The following is a 15560-nucleotide window of genomic DNA, read 5'->3' as shown; positions in this document are numbered from 1 at the left end:
AATAGCTTTTCTAAATGCCCAGCACCAAACCCATTCAAATGCAATCCATCAATTTTAAACGATTCCAACTTTCCTTCAAATTCACTCTATAGATTTACTGTAAATGCCCAAAACCCACTATTGTCATATCTGAACTATATGCTAATAACTTTTCTAACAACACTGTTGTTGGAAATTGTTAAGAGTATAAATGCTGCTCGGAAATTTATGTGTTATCATAACAGCAATACAGCTGTTATGATAACAGCTGTATTGCTGTGTTTATGTTTAATAATACAATATATTATTAAACATATCACTAAAACAGCCATTTCTAAATACAGCCACTTTCTCAGTACAAATGTACATATGGGAATTTTTAATGAGGTAATAGAATTATACTATTAAAAAATAGATCAGAGCCTCCACTATGAGTGGTTTGTCCTACATAAAAGAGACAGAAAATCTTGTTAGTAATCTATTGCTTTATTTTTTATTTTTTTTATTATTATTTATTTATTTTATTCATTTTTTTTATTTTTTTTTTCACATATTTTAAAATGCTCTTAATTTCAACATCCAGTTTGACATTTCCATCCTGCTTATTGAAGGCCTGAAGTTTCAGTGAGGTAAATAATGTTTGAAAAACTATTTTTGTGTCTAGAACAGAGTTGTTAGTTCTAAACCAAATCCTTAGCTTACCAACCCACTACTAATGTTCTATAGCTTTCCGGTCTTTCTTTTATTTTTTTGTTTCGAATGATTGCATTATAAAATTCTTTTTGAAAGTTGTTATATTACTTTTTAGCAGTAATGTCTGTATTTCTTCAAAATCACAATTAAAAGGTTTAAACATATCTGTTTTAAAAACTTGGCACTCGGGCTACTATCAGTGGATGAAGAAAAGAAAAAGAAAAACTAGTCAGTGGATTAAACTTAGTTTTTTTTATTTAATTTACTACTTGAACAAATTTCTATGCCACAGTGTGATTCGAACTATGTCTTCCAGGTAAGAGAGCAGAAATATCTATTTTTACAGTAAATGTTGAGAACAGAAATTAGATAAATTTAATTTAATTAATCGAGTTACTCTTTCTTTTTAGAGCCTACTGAGACTTCAAGGTGGACTGAAGAGGAAATGGAAGTAGCTAAACAGGGACTTCGTAAACATGGAACAAATTGGGTTGCAATTTCAACTATGGTTAACTCAAAAACAAAAGAACAATGTAGAAATTTTTACTTTAACTATAAAAAGAAGCTTGGTTTAGAAGAAATTGTTCAAGAATATAGGGAGGTAATTATGTACTTAAGTATAATTGTTTATTCTTTATTAGTAATGATTCTAGTAGCAAGGCTTATACGTTGGTCAAACATAACTGATAATTAGTTTTGTTTAGTTTAGTGAGAACACCGACTGGATGTAGTCGGCGTTCTCACTAAAGCCAAACCTCCAAAAACCAACTTATCCAAAGACGAATATACAGCCCTACAACAAATGAAGAATAACAAAAAAACTAATCACCAAAGCGGATAAGGGAAACACCACTGTGGTGCTAAATCAAAAGGACTACAAAGGTAAGCTTAATGCTTTAGTACTAGACCGTACCACTTACCTCCCTACTGAATATAATCCTACCGGCTCTCAGATTAGAACTGTCGACAGACTACTTAAGAAAGTCACTTCTTGGCCTGTGGAAGTCACTAACAAACTAAAACCTTATAATTCTAGACCCCCCCCCCCCCCCCCGATTATATGGACTCCCAAAAATACATAAACAAAATGTGCCATTACGTCCCATAGTGGATGGCATTGATTCCCCCCACATATAAATTAGCCAAAACGCTCACACACTATACTGGCAACACACCATCACACATAAAAAACTCAGCCCACTTTAAAGCCAGTATAGAAAACCTCTCACTCCAACACACTGACACAATGGTCAGTTTTGACGTCTCCTCCCTATTCACTAATGTCCCACTCAAAGAAACCCTAGAGCTCATCCAAGCCAAGTTTCCTCCCGATGTCTCAGCCTTATTTCAGTTCACAATGAACTCAGGCTATTTCGTTTGGCAGGGAAAGTTCTACAAACAGATAGAGGGGACAGCCATGGGTTCACCACTTTCCCCACCCTTGGCCAATTTCTTTATGGAGACCTTTGAAGAGAAAGCCTTAAACTCCGCCCCACAAAAACCCGCTATTTGGCTTCGTTACGTGGATGATGTGTTCGCTATTTGGCCACATGGGTCAGACTAACTCCACTCCTTCCTAACACACTTAAACAACCAACACCCCAGAGTCCAGTTCACCTTAGAAAAAGAGGAAAACAACACTCTCCCCTTCTTAGTCACCTGCCAGCTTGATGGATCTTTGGTTTTCTCTGTTTACAGAAAACCCACCCATACTGGCAGATACATTCGCCAGCAATCCCACCATTCCCCCTCACAACAATATGGGGTTATAAAAACACACATAACAGGGCAAAATTAATCTGCTCAGATGACAAGGCCCTGACTACTGAACTAAACCACATCCACAACACTTTCTTAGCCAATGGCTATAACCCCAAAAAATACTAAAACCAGTAAACCACAACCCCCCTCCACAATAAAGATTACACATCTATCACCATCCCCTACATCCAGGGCACCTCTGAGAAAATAACCAATATCCTCAGAAAATATGACCTTACTTCTTGTTACAGACCATATAAAAAGTTGGCATCCCTTATCTGCTCTACCAAAGACCAACCACATCCCCTAGACCTACCTGGTGTATACCAGGTCCCTTGCAGCTGCAAATTGTCCTACTTTGGTCAAACAGGCAGAACAACAAATATCAGGATTTCAGAACACAAAGACTACATCCGGTTTCACCAGTATAGTCGCTCTGGGCTGGCTGACCATGACTTAGATACCCACCATAGAATTCGTTGGAAGAAAACAAAAATAATACACCGTAGCAAGTTTAAATACGAAAGATTATTCAAGTAATCTTCAGCAGCTCTAAAAAACGTCCCTAACATCAACAAATTTGGGTGCATGAAACTACCCCAAATTTGGGAGACCTACATTTTGAGAACTTCAGCCCAACTGCCAAGACAACCAAATTAGCCTGCCAGAGTGCACCATTAGGACTTTAGGAACAATATTAGTTTCTTGCTTTCTTCCTCATTTGCTTTTGTTAGTGCCTGCGTGCACATACCATATTTTTATGTTCCTGAAGATGGCAGCGTGACGTTGCCAAAATATAGAAGTTATTTATTAAAGTTATCTTTAATTAATATACTTTATATGCATTGTTAATTCCGTAAACTAATTACCAGTTATGTTAGTAATGCTCTCATTTGTCTTTCTTGTTCAGATGCAGTAGTTATTAAATGAATATAGCTGAATGGTGCCTAAGATTTAAAGCTATAACTGAACTCCTAAATAGGAAATAGAATGCATTATTAATTCACATATGATTGTTCATTAAGGTAGAATAAGAATTATTTTGTCATTAAAAAAAAAACAAAAAAAAAATTTTTTTTACTTTGAACCCGAGGCTTCCAACTTTTCAGCCTCATGACCCTAGGCTCTCTGATGGAGTTCAGCCACTCTGGAAAGTGTAATTTATAAACTTTAAAAAAAATCTGACAAAGTAACTTCCCAAAATGTTATAATATGTTTTATACAGTTTTTGGTGTATTATTTGAATTATTTGTTACATTTCACAGCAATCAATCATTGATGCAACCTACATTTACAAAAATGTAAAATCGATCAGTAAGTATGTATAGCTTGCATTCTGTCACACATCCAGTTCTTTCTCTAGCTGCTAATCCGCTCCATTTTCCGTTATTTGCCTACATATTCACAATATATCCACTTTTGCTCTCGCATAAATGATGTTCGATTACACTCAGTTGGTTTGTCTCTTTGATATATTGCTTTATGCCCAGTATTTCCTGTGTATCTGAGTATAAAGGGGGGGAAAAAGTAGAAAATAAATAATCCAGATGTATGCTTGAAATTAATTGTTATTTTACTTACGTTTTCCAGTGGTTTGAATTTGGTATATTTCACTGAGAATGAAGTATTGTCAGGTGGCACATTTGGAACATTACACAGGCAGGGAACTTGCTATCAGAAGTTTCAAAATCTCTATATTGAAAGTCACCACTGGTACAGTCACTGTCTAGAACTTCCTCCAGATCTGACTACAACAATGCCTGCCCTGTCCTGTGCAGCCCTAAACAGTAATGATGCTCAAAATTCAGCATCATTACTGTCTAAATTTTCACTTTTTTTTTTTATTACAGTCAGTTATTCGATCAAAATTTTTATTTTGGCATGATGCTAAATTATCCAGTAATTTCACTTTCTCATAATAAAAACAATAACTTTGAATCAGTCTATTTTTAGATAAAATCCAGCAGATTCAGAGACGTGCAGTGCACTGAGTAAGCAGTAGTTTAACATTGGCTGCATAAAGATGATTATATATAACGTTGGCCGAGTGGTTAACGTATCTGCTCTCCAGCCAAATGGCTGTGGGTCTTAATCCTGCCATGGCATGGATGTTTGTGATTGTCTGTGAAAATACTAGTGGTGGGCAGTAGGTGGCATTGATGTAGATATTGCACTTTGCTATAGTTGGTGGCGGAGAATTGTAGACGAGGTGTCACATAATAATAATAATAACAATACTAACATAGTGAGTATTCCCTCATTCTCTCTGACTGGCTACTATACCTGCTCTCCAAGTAATGCTGCTCAAAACATGTCTACCTTTCCTACTGTATCTTGATACATTAGGGAGGTTAGACATATACGTACTATTCTTTGATCTTTAAGATCTGACCATATCTCCTCATCTAGGACACAAAGATCCCCTTCCCATGTCACTTCCTTCAGAACATGTGAGTATTTCAAGGGGGGTTACCATATCCAGTATTCCTTCCTATGGATGTTGCTCGTAGTAAGTTTTCTGAGTGTTGCTGACATGTTTCCATAAGATTATTATAAGAGCATAGGTTTTAAATTATTTTGGGAGATCCTTTCAATTCTTCTAAACCTTTTTGGATAAAGAAGAGTAACATTTTCCCTCTGGACTATTCACTTGTTGCATGGATGATAAGAAATGGTGGTATATTTATGTCAGATGTTTTCTGGACAGGTCATGGAACTCAAAGACCTGTAATTACTGCAGTTATTATATTATTATTTATTAATCCTGTATTCTCAAACTTTGCGAGGCTCTTGCAAAGCCCCAATGAAGTACAGATACTATAGATACATTATCTGTTAACAGAAATAAGAACAGAAAAATGTCTGTTTAATGTTTTTGAATTTACAGCCAAAACAACTAAGGCTATGAAGCCAGAACACAGAGACATAATGTGGTCTCAGCCTTAGTTGCTTTGGCCATAAATCCAAAAACAACAAAAAAATCAGACATTTTGTTTCTTATTTCTGTTTTCAAATGATATATCCAATGTACCTAGTTGGTTTGTGCCAGCCTTTATTGGGCCCTGAAAAATTAGAGATTGATGAATTCATAAATTGCAATCTGCAGTATTTAAAGATTCTTGAGTCCCATGACCTAACAAGACTGATTTTCATAACCATAATTTTAAGATAGGTGGTTGGTCTCATGCCTAAATATTTATTTTTTGTGTGCAAATTGCAAGTGTTCTGGCCAGTTTGGACCATTGCAAGATGAAAAACCTAAGTTTCTGGGAGGAAAAAAAACCTTGCCATCTCTATATGATGGTAACTAACTTGCCTTCAGTTGAAAAAAACCTTGATAAAAGGTTCTTTCCATCCTAGACAGGATGCAGTTTCAGTTCCAACTTTGAAGGACTTCATCAAAACCACAAGTTATATAAAGATTCATGCTCAAAGGGATTTTTGGTTCAATGCCTACCAGATAGTGGGCATCCACTATCCGGCAAGCAATTAACGTGCTTGAAACTGGAATGCCAGGACTACCTCAGATACTATACTGCCACAACAAACCCTGATCCTGTTCCTGGACCATGGGGAAGGAGACTTATTGCAAAACCATTGACCTTCTCACTCAAGCCCACTAGCCTTAGATAGGCCATCCTAAACTACCCATCTTATCAAAGCATTGTAAGACTGCTAGTATCCTGCCTGATCTTTTTCTCAAGGTCCGTGGATCATCATACTGCACAGTAAATGTGATAGCAAAGCATTATATCCCAGTGATGGTGATCTGGAAAATAAGAAAGTAAAAAAGACTCAGGAAAAGTAGAACAAAGAATATAGGGAGAAAATGTAGAAGAACAAAAAGACCATCACTGTAGGGCCTTCCTGCAATAGAATACTGAATTGGATAATGGTATGTCATTAAAATGTGAAAATTTTCACTGAGGAAAATACATAAGAATAGGAGATACAGTTACTCAGTTATCTAGATAATTGATAAATTTGGTGACAAAGGCCAAATGAAAGGGATAAATCAGGGATAGATAATTGTAGTCATGATGTGGATAAAAATAGGTGGCTTTTAGTGGATGAACCCACTGCAGAGGATTCTAATAGGCAGAGATCGCTTGCTCAATTATATGTTAGACATAGATTCCACTTTTAAGTGATGCCATTAAAATCTTTAGCAATTCTGTGCTAATAGAGATACACAAAATATCTTATTTAGGTTAGATCGTAAGATTTTTACTTGAGCATGTTTGTTATGTACCATGAGACACTAGAGGTTACGAAATCTATAACACAACAGTACCATTTGTGGATAAGTGATCAAAGAAAATATGGAACTCATTCATATATTTTTTTGAACAACTGAGAAGCCAAGAAGATCCACAGCATTCCTGTAGTTGCAGAATCCATATTGGTGGTCAGTGATTGACTAAGGTAGTTAGCCCCTGGGTAGTGAAGGAATTGATTGTTAATGACTCCATTATTTTCAATAGAACTGAATTGAATAGGATGATAATTGGGGATTGGTTGGATATAGACTAGTTTCCATGCTGAAAGTTAGGTGTTAGATATTGTAAAGACAGCATACAGGATGGGTGTAAGTTCAAAAGCACAAGTTTTAAGCAAAATTATGGGGATAACATAACAACCAGAAGACTTCCAAGCTATTTTGGATTATTCTGATGTTTTTTTTTTTATTGAAAGACTGGGGGGGGGGGGGACATGCAGTATGTCTTAGCAATTTATGGATGCTTTTTCTTGATCATGAATACAGGAATTAGAGAAGAATGATGTCAGGAGATCAACCTTGTCTTAGGGTGATGTAACAATAGTACCATTTGGATGTGAGAAAGGTGGAATCGTTATAATGTGGATAAGCAGAAGTTGTTGTCACTGGCCTTTGGTAAGGACCAGGCGGCTTGACTGACAGTTGAGCAAGAGGCAAGTTTGTTGCACTTGGCCCTTTCAAAGTCAGATTTGAATTGACTGATGGTCTGTTTGCCATTTTGCAGGCTGAATGGGATTCTGGAGTTCTGGTTTCAAGCCACTTGCAGTATGCACAATTTTATTCTTGAGTTACTTTGGCACTTGTTGGAAAACCAGGATTTAGATTGAATAGTAGTTGGGCTTTTGGGCCTCCATATGAAGGAAGATATCTGGTCTACATATTTTTCTGATCTGATTAAGAGAAGATCAAGGGTATTGGGGAAGTTTTTTATGTTTTTCCCACTTAAAGAGATTCATGAACATCCATGGCCAAGATGGGATTCAAACCCACAGCCTCTTAGTTGGAGAGTAGGTACACTAACCACTCAGCCAACCAAGCCAGCCAAGTTGAAGATTATCAGGTATTCAGGTGTGCAAATGGACAAGGACAATTTGTGATTGTTACTGATAGCAAAAATTCTCAGTATCTTTGCTAGTTTGATTGGTGACATTGGAAAAGGGAAGCCATTCTGAGTTGTGAACATTGAAGTCCCCCAAGAAAGACGAATCACTGTTCAGGCTGCAGATGATCAAGCTTCACAGACAGATAGTGGAAAAAGTGTCAGTGTTTATCAGAATATGAAGAGCAATAGAGACAGCAAATGAGCATAACTGAATGGGAGCAAGGAAATTTTGAGCCACAGTAGGATGTAAAGAGAGAAGTTCAAGGTCTGGCATGAGATGTTGAACTTTACAAATTTGCAGTTTCAATCCTTGTGATGGAAGAATCTTGTAGAATCTAGTTAAGAAAGTTGAGACTGATAGCTGAGGTTCTGTTAAGAATAGTAGATCAGGGTTGATGGTCTGATGTTGGCAGTGCACATCATTTAAATTTGTGTCATGACCATGAAATTTGGTGAAGTAGATATAGTTTTTTTTTTTTATGAGGGAGATTTTTTTTCTCAGTACTAGCAAAATTTCTTATGTTATTTTTCATGGTTGTTTCATTTTGGTCCATTAAAGGTGAGTACTGAGAGTGAAAGACCCACAGGCATGCCTCCCACAAGGATAGAACACCCAATTTCTGGTCCATTGTATGTCCTTGACAACCCCTCCCCCCCTTCAACACTCTGTGATACTCAGATTTACTCCAGGCACAACGACAACTTAGTATAGTGCATGACAACAGGATATTCACTAACAGATCAGGAAACCTTCTGATGTAGATAATACATGGGACTGAATACATTCAGTCCCATGTATTATCTAGTAGTTGACCTATGGAACTAATTTACTGCTGTACCCTTGAATAGGTGGGTTCAGCATGCCTATGCGACTACACCCACACACAGCATTAAATCAAGAATCTAAAAAGAATAATTTCATTAATATTGTGTCCAGATTTGACAGTGATGAATCCATGGGCAGAGCACAGGCTGTATATAACTCTTGTTTTATTAGTTTGAAATTAGTTTTAATTAAAAGCTGAAAATGTTTATTTGCAGTAATATTCATCTAAATATCATTATATTCATCAAGTTGGATAAAAAACAAAAATTTATAATGTTTTTAAAAGATTTAGAAATGACACCAAAGGAAATTTGTGGTGGTTGCTCGATGTGGAAATTTGAGACCTTTTATAAATTTACAAGTCTGAAACAAAATTTTTTTTATCATAATTTTTCATTTTTGTAAAATGAGCATTTATCATATAGATTATAGATGATGATTAAAATTTTATTATGAATTAATGAAACTAATCAACAACTGCAATAAATATGTTAGGCTACTAATCTAATGGTAGACTCCTATCACCCTTTTTTTTTTTTTTTTTTTTTTTTTCATTGCTTCCATGAATTTTGGATAAGAACCAGATATGTATAATGGATTGCAGAAACAATAATATTAATTTTATTACTTAAATATAAAGAGCCAATAGGCTTCATTTCGGCGATATAAACATTATTTAAATTAAGGGAATATTAAATCCCACATTGTTTTAAAACCGAATAAGAAACTCAAAGATTGGAATCAGAGTTTCATGCCAAATATAGTAAAAAGTATCGGTGATTACTAGCATGAGCTAATGCAAGTAGCCCTAGTACGTAGTACAATCTCGGGCAACTCACAGCAAAGGTAGTCAAGTTCTGATCGCTATTCTTGGTATTTTCCATAATGTAAAAACACGTTCCCTAGGAAATGTATGCTGTTATTACATTATGGTGGGAGGTCACTACCCAGACTGGTTTCAGCCTTTTTTGAGGCTTCATCAGTGAGTAGCTAGACTAAATAGATACCAAAGGGTAAACCAAAAAGAACTTATATATTCTGCTATACGAGTTGTCAAACAGGTGCACCCATTAAGTTACTTAAATATAAAGAGCCAATAGGCTTCATTTCAGCGATATAAACATTATTTAAATTAAGGGGATATTAAATCCCACATTGTTTTAAAACCGAATAAGAAACTCAAAGATTCGAATCAGAGAGTTTTCATGCCGAATATAGTAAACTATAAAAATATCGGCGATTACTAGCATGAGCTAATGCAAGTAGTCCTAGTACATAGTACAATACCGGGCAACTCGTATTTTGCATTAGCTCATGCTAGTAATTGCTGATATTTTTATAGTTTACTATATTCGGCATGAAACTCTCTGATTCCAATCTTTGAGTTTCTTATTCGGTTTTAAAACAATGTGGGATTTAATATCCCCTTAATTTAAATAATGTTTATATCGCCAAAATGAAGCTTATTGGCTCTTTATATTTAAGTAACTTAATGGGTGCACCTGTTTGACAACTCGTATAGCAGAGTATATAAGTTCTTTTCACTATACCCTTTGGCATCTGTTTGGTCTAGCTACTCACTGATGAAGCCTCAAAAAAGGCTGAAGCCGGTCTGGGTAGTGACCTCCCGCCATAATGTAATAACAGCATACATTTCCTAGGAAATGTGTTTTTACATTATGGAAAATACCAAGAATAGCGATCAGAACTTTACCACCTTTGCTGCGAGTTGCCCGAGATTGTACTAAGTACTAGGACTACTTGCATTAGATCATGTTAGTAATCGCCGATACTATCATCATCTTCATCATCGTCATCTTCTTTATACCCTCTTTTACCTTACGGTGTCGAGGGTCCATCGCCGATACTATTTGGCATAAAACTCTCTGATTCCAATCTTTGAGTTTCTTATTCGGTTTTAAAACAATGTGGGTATTTAATATCCCTTTAATTTAAATAATTTTATTATTTTCATCAGAGGTCAGTTTATGGTCAACAGTTCACTGAAGCATTCATTATTATTATTATGTAACACATCCAGGGAGTCCAAGGACTCATCAAGGGAGGATATAACCAACTCTCCGTCTCCACCACTCGCAACTGCCTTTACTATCTACCACTACCAGTAGTATTTTCACAGACCATTGCAAACATCCATGCCCACGGCAAGATTCAAATCCGCAACCTTTTGGCTGCAGAGCAGATACGTTAACCACTCGGCCAACCAGGCCGGCTAACTTATCTTATATATCCTAAATTATCTTATACATTTATTTGTGTTTCCTTTAAATATATACAATAATATCATTATATGACTCTGAATCGAGCACAATGAAACAGCCACATATAATAGACATTTTTGTTACACTTAGCCATTGAGTCATTTCATTCACAGCATTGCTCCTCTTATCAGTTGGCTCATTACTTAAAGGTGGGGGAGGGAATAACTAACAGACATTTATGCTATAATATATGGTGAAGTTATATTTCATTTTTATTTTTAAATTTGAATCACATTTAATAACTTATTAGTAAAATAAAAATTATTTTATCATTTTAATTTTCCTTAATATAATTTTAATAAGTAAAAGTTGATGATGTGGATCTATCCATACTTTATATCTGTATTTTACTTTTAAAGTTTTTGAAATTTACCCAAGAGCTTATGAGAATTTAACTTTTGGCATTGTTGTCTTGGCTTGCACTACTTGAAAGACATGAGCTCTGCCCAACAGTCAATATATTCACTTTATTAAGCACTGATTAGATTTTCCTTTACTGAGAGCTGTTTTGGACTGCTGATTCTTTACAGACCATGCAGAAAACTATAAATCCCAAATGAGCAGTCTGGTTTCAGGTCTGGTAGAGATACCAGAGACCAAATTGCAAACATAAGGCAGCTAATAGGAAAAAACCCATGAGTTCAGTATCCCAATGTATCTCTGTTTTAGACAGTCTGCACCTTGCTACAGACTGTCTCTGTTTTAGACAGTCTGTAGCAAGGTGCATTGGTGGCATCTACTATAGGCCTGAGTGGGGAATTGGGTTTGTGGATTTTTGGTAAACCGTATATTCAGGGGGAGGGACAGGAGCAGAAAGGTCTGAGTTTTTTCGTGATGTCAGGGGACCAGGAAGATACTTTTTTTAGTAAGATTTTTAATTTCTTAACTTGTGTTTTTGTGTTCCCCACTGAGGCCTATAGTAGATGCCACCAATGCACCTTGCTACAGACTGTCTAAACAGCTGGCCAACTCTCTCACCCCCCCTTCCTCACCGGAAGGTCCACTTCCTATAAAAAAAATTGACCCACTTTAAAGCCCTCACAGAAAATTTAACCTTGAATAATGCAGACATATTGGTAAGCTTTGATATCTCCTCTTTGTTTACCAATATTCCCTTAACTGACACCTTATCTTTCTTCTAAAACGTTTTTCCTTTTGACATCTTAGATCTCTTTTCCTTTGCCATTAACTCTGGGTATTTCTCTTGGAAGAACAAAATCTACAAGCAGATAGAGGGAACTGCCATTGGTTCCCCTCTCCCCCCCCCCCTTGCCAATTTCTATATGGAAGATTTTGAAAAATGAGCCATAAACTCAGCCCCGCTCAAACTTTCTATCTGGCTAAGATATGTAGATGATGTGTTCTCTATTTGGCCTCATGGCCCAGACACGTTTGACTCCTTCCTCAGTCATCTCAATAGCCTACATCCAAGAATCCAGTATACTATGGTAAAGGAAAAGAACAATTGTTTACCCTTCCTAGACACCTTAGTCACACGCCTGCCTAATGATACACTTGCCTTCACTGTATACAGAAAACCCACACACACACACACACACACAGGCAGATACATTCACAAACTCTCCCACCACCACCACCTCTCTCAACAATATGGCATTGTTAAAACTCTTACCAAGAGAACCCTACAATCTTTGTTCCAGTGGAACCGCCCTCGCTACTGAGCTTAACCACATACACAGCACTTTCCTCTCCAATGGCTACAGCGATCACATTATCAAAAAAATAATCAGTTCCTCCCCCATTCCCCATCCTTCTCGTCAACAAGATTTTAAAAATGCCATCACCATACCCTACATCCGTGGCACATCCGAAAAAATAGCCAAGATTCTAAAAAAGTACAACTTACACACAGCATATAAGCCCCACCGCAAACTTACTACCCTTATCCTTTCTACGAAAGATCAGCTCCCTCCTCTCTCTCTGCCTGGAGTTTACAAAGTACCCTGTTCCTGTAAGCTGGCGTACACTTTGGACAGACAAGCAGATCAGCATCCATCCGCCTGGAGGAACACAAGTCTTACATCTGTAAACACAACTATGGTCATTCAGGTTTGGCTGACCATGTTTTGGACATCACCCACAGGGTATCATGGAAGAAAACCACCATGCTTCACCACAGCAAATTCAAGAAGGAGAGACTTTTCTTAGAAGCAGCAGCAGCAGCTCTCAGAAACCAACCAAATCTTAATAAATACGGTTGCATTAAGCTTCCGAAGATTTGGGAAACACTCATCACCAGAAGTCCCACCTTACATTCCAGGCCACCTACCACTGCCCTTAGAGGGCACTCCACCTAGATAGGACTTTAGTGTCACTCACATGGTTGGGCTTAGTATTGTATGATATTTGTGTGCATGTTACATTAGTTGTTTTTGTAATCCCCGTAGATGTCCTAGTGACTAGGACGAAATATAGGAAGTATTAAATTCTATTTTAATCCTTTTTGAGTGTTGTAAAAAATCCATTAAGCCTCCAACATGATGTCCTCACAGAACTTAAGCCTCTACACATGGAAGAGGAAAAAATGTGAGGAGACAATATTATTATTATTACGGGCAGCTCCAAGGAGTCCTTAGACTCATCAAGGGAGGCCCAATCATGTCAAGAACAACTATTCAACATTCACACAGTATCTATCATACTTCACCTTGAACTCATTTACAGTCATGGTGCTCACAACAGACTGGCAGCTTATTCCACTCATTTACCACTCTCCAAGTAAAAAACCTAGCTCTAACACCCTTGCTAACCACTCTTACCAAGCTTCCATGGATGGCCCCTAATCCTCCCACTATCAGTCCTATTCTCAAAAATATCTTCTGAATTAATCTTAAATCTTATAGAAACCCTTCGGTAATTTGAATGTCTCAATCATATCACCCCTTTCCCACCTATCAACCAATTTCTGCAGCCCACAAATCTTCAACCTGTTCTCATAAGGTTCATTCCATAGTCCTGCTATTATCTTGGTCACTCGTCTCTGGATCCTCTCCACCTCGTCCCCATCGAGAAGAAACCTTGACGCCCATATCTGGGCACAGTGGTCTAGATGGGGTCTTATCAAGGCTCGACACAGAGGAAAATAACCTGTTTGTCTCTCTTGTTAAAGTATTTTTCGGCAACCAAGTGATTTAATGAGCTGATTTAGCCACTTTTGCGATGTGCCCCCCCCCCCCCCCCCCCAAAAAAAAAAAAAAAAAAAAAAACTTCAACTCCCTATCCACTAACACTCCCAAATCCCTGGCCTCGTCAATCTCCTGGAGTACAGTTCTTCCACCAATGTGATATACTGCTGCTTATCTTTTCACCCCAAAATGCATAACTTTACATTTTGCCACATTAAATTGACATCCATTCTCCTTAGTCCAGTCCTCCAAACTATCCAAATCATCCTGGAAAATTTTGACATCCTGTGCACTCACTATTGCTCTACCCAACTTTGAATCATCAGCAAACAAATGAACAGTTCCTCTCAGATCCTTTCCTATATCATTAATGAACAAATTGAACAGTAGTGGTCCAAGAACAGAACCCTGCGGCACACCACTGGTCACAGGTCGTCTTCTGGATTCTACTTCTGAATAAATTACTCTCTGATATCTCTCCATCAACCACCCTCCTATCCATTCTCATATGCTGCAATTTACTGATTAGAATTCCATGTGGTATCCTATCAAAGGCTTTAGCAAGGTCCAGTAGAATCACTGTTAGCCCTTTACCTTTATCCAGTTCAGCCGTCACTGTGTTATAGAACGTGAGCAAGTTACTTAGGCATGAACTTCCCTTCACAAAACCATGCTGTCCCCCATACAGTATCCCATTTTCATCTATCCAATCTTGTATTTTCCTCTTGACTATTTTCTCCAAGACCTTGACAACGACTCCTGATATGCTGATCAGTTGGTAATTTGCAACAGTAGTCTTGGATCCTCCTTTATGCAGTGGAACTATTTTCCCCTCTTTCCACACCTTCGGGACTAACCTAGACCCGAGACTCAAATTAAACAAAATGATCAAAGGCACTGACTATTCTTTAGCCGCTTCTCGTACGACACGAGCTGGTATACCATCCAATCCCGCAGATGAATTGACATTGAGGTTTTGTAATAGACTATTCACCTCCACTTCATTCACCACAATTCCTGCATAAGCTGTTGGTTCTTCCATTTCTGCAACGTCACCACCTGGATGATATACTTTTGCAAAGTGCTCGCTCAGTAATTCTTCTATATCAACTGATTCGGTTACCTTCCTACCATCAGCATTCTTTAAAATCAATCTGCCATATACGTTTTTTCTTTTACTTGCAACATATCGAAAAAACTGTTTGGGATTCTCTTTAGCCTGCATGGCTAATGTTCTTTCATAATCTGCTTTTACTTTTCTTACCACACTTGTTACCCTTCTGACCTGGGCTTTATACTGTTCATGTGCCTGCAGGTCACCGTTCTCCTTAAATTCTCTCCACAGTTGTTTCTTTTTTTCCAGCTCAAGTTTAATGGTGTTATTTATTCATTTAATCCCTACTTGATTTATTATTCGGACTCTAGATATACAGTCAGCCATTGCCTCCTGCAAACACTTCTTAACCGCCTCCCATGCACTATCAACATGCAG

The 15560-nt window shown here is 37.3% G+C and overlaps 1 protein-coding gene across 2 annotated transcripts in view; it reads left to right on the top strand.

The window, feature by feature from the left end:
• Nucleotides 1-15560, top strand: part of Smr (nuclear receptor corepressor smrter) — a 530430-nt gene that overhangs the window by 485516 nt on the left and 29354 nt on the right. For both annotated transcript variants that reach the window (XM_090397581.1, XM_090397569.1), the window contains one exon: nucleotides 1083-1273. In XM_090397581.1, the coding sequence (XP_090253707.1) occupies nucleotides 1083-1273 (191 nt within the window). The remainder of the gene's footprint in view (nucleotides 1-1082; nucleotides 1274-15560) is intronic.

This window comes from Typopeltis vanoorti, chromosome 1 (assembly GCF_054136105.1).
Source record: "Typopeltis vanoorti isolate ZY-2024b chromosome 1, IOZ_Tvanoo_1.0, whole genome shotgun sequence".
NCBI lineage: Eukaryota > Metazoa > Arthropoda > Arachnida > Uropygi > Thelyphonidae > Typopeltis > Typopeltis vanoorti.
This window is presented reverse-complemented; position numbering and strand designations above follow the sequence as displayed.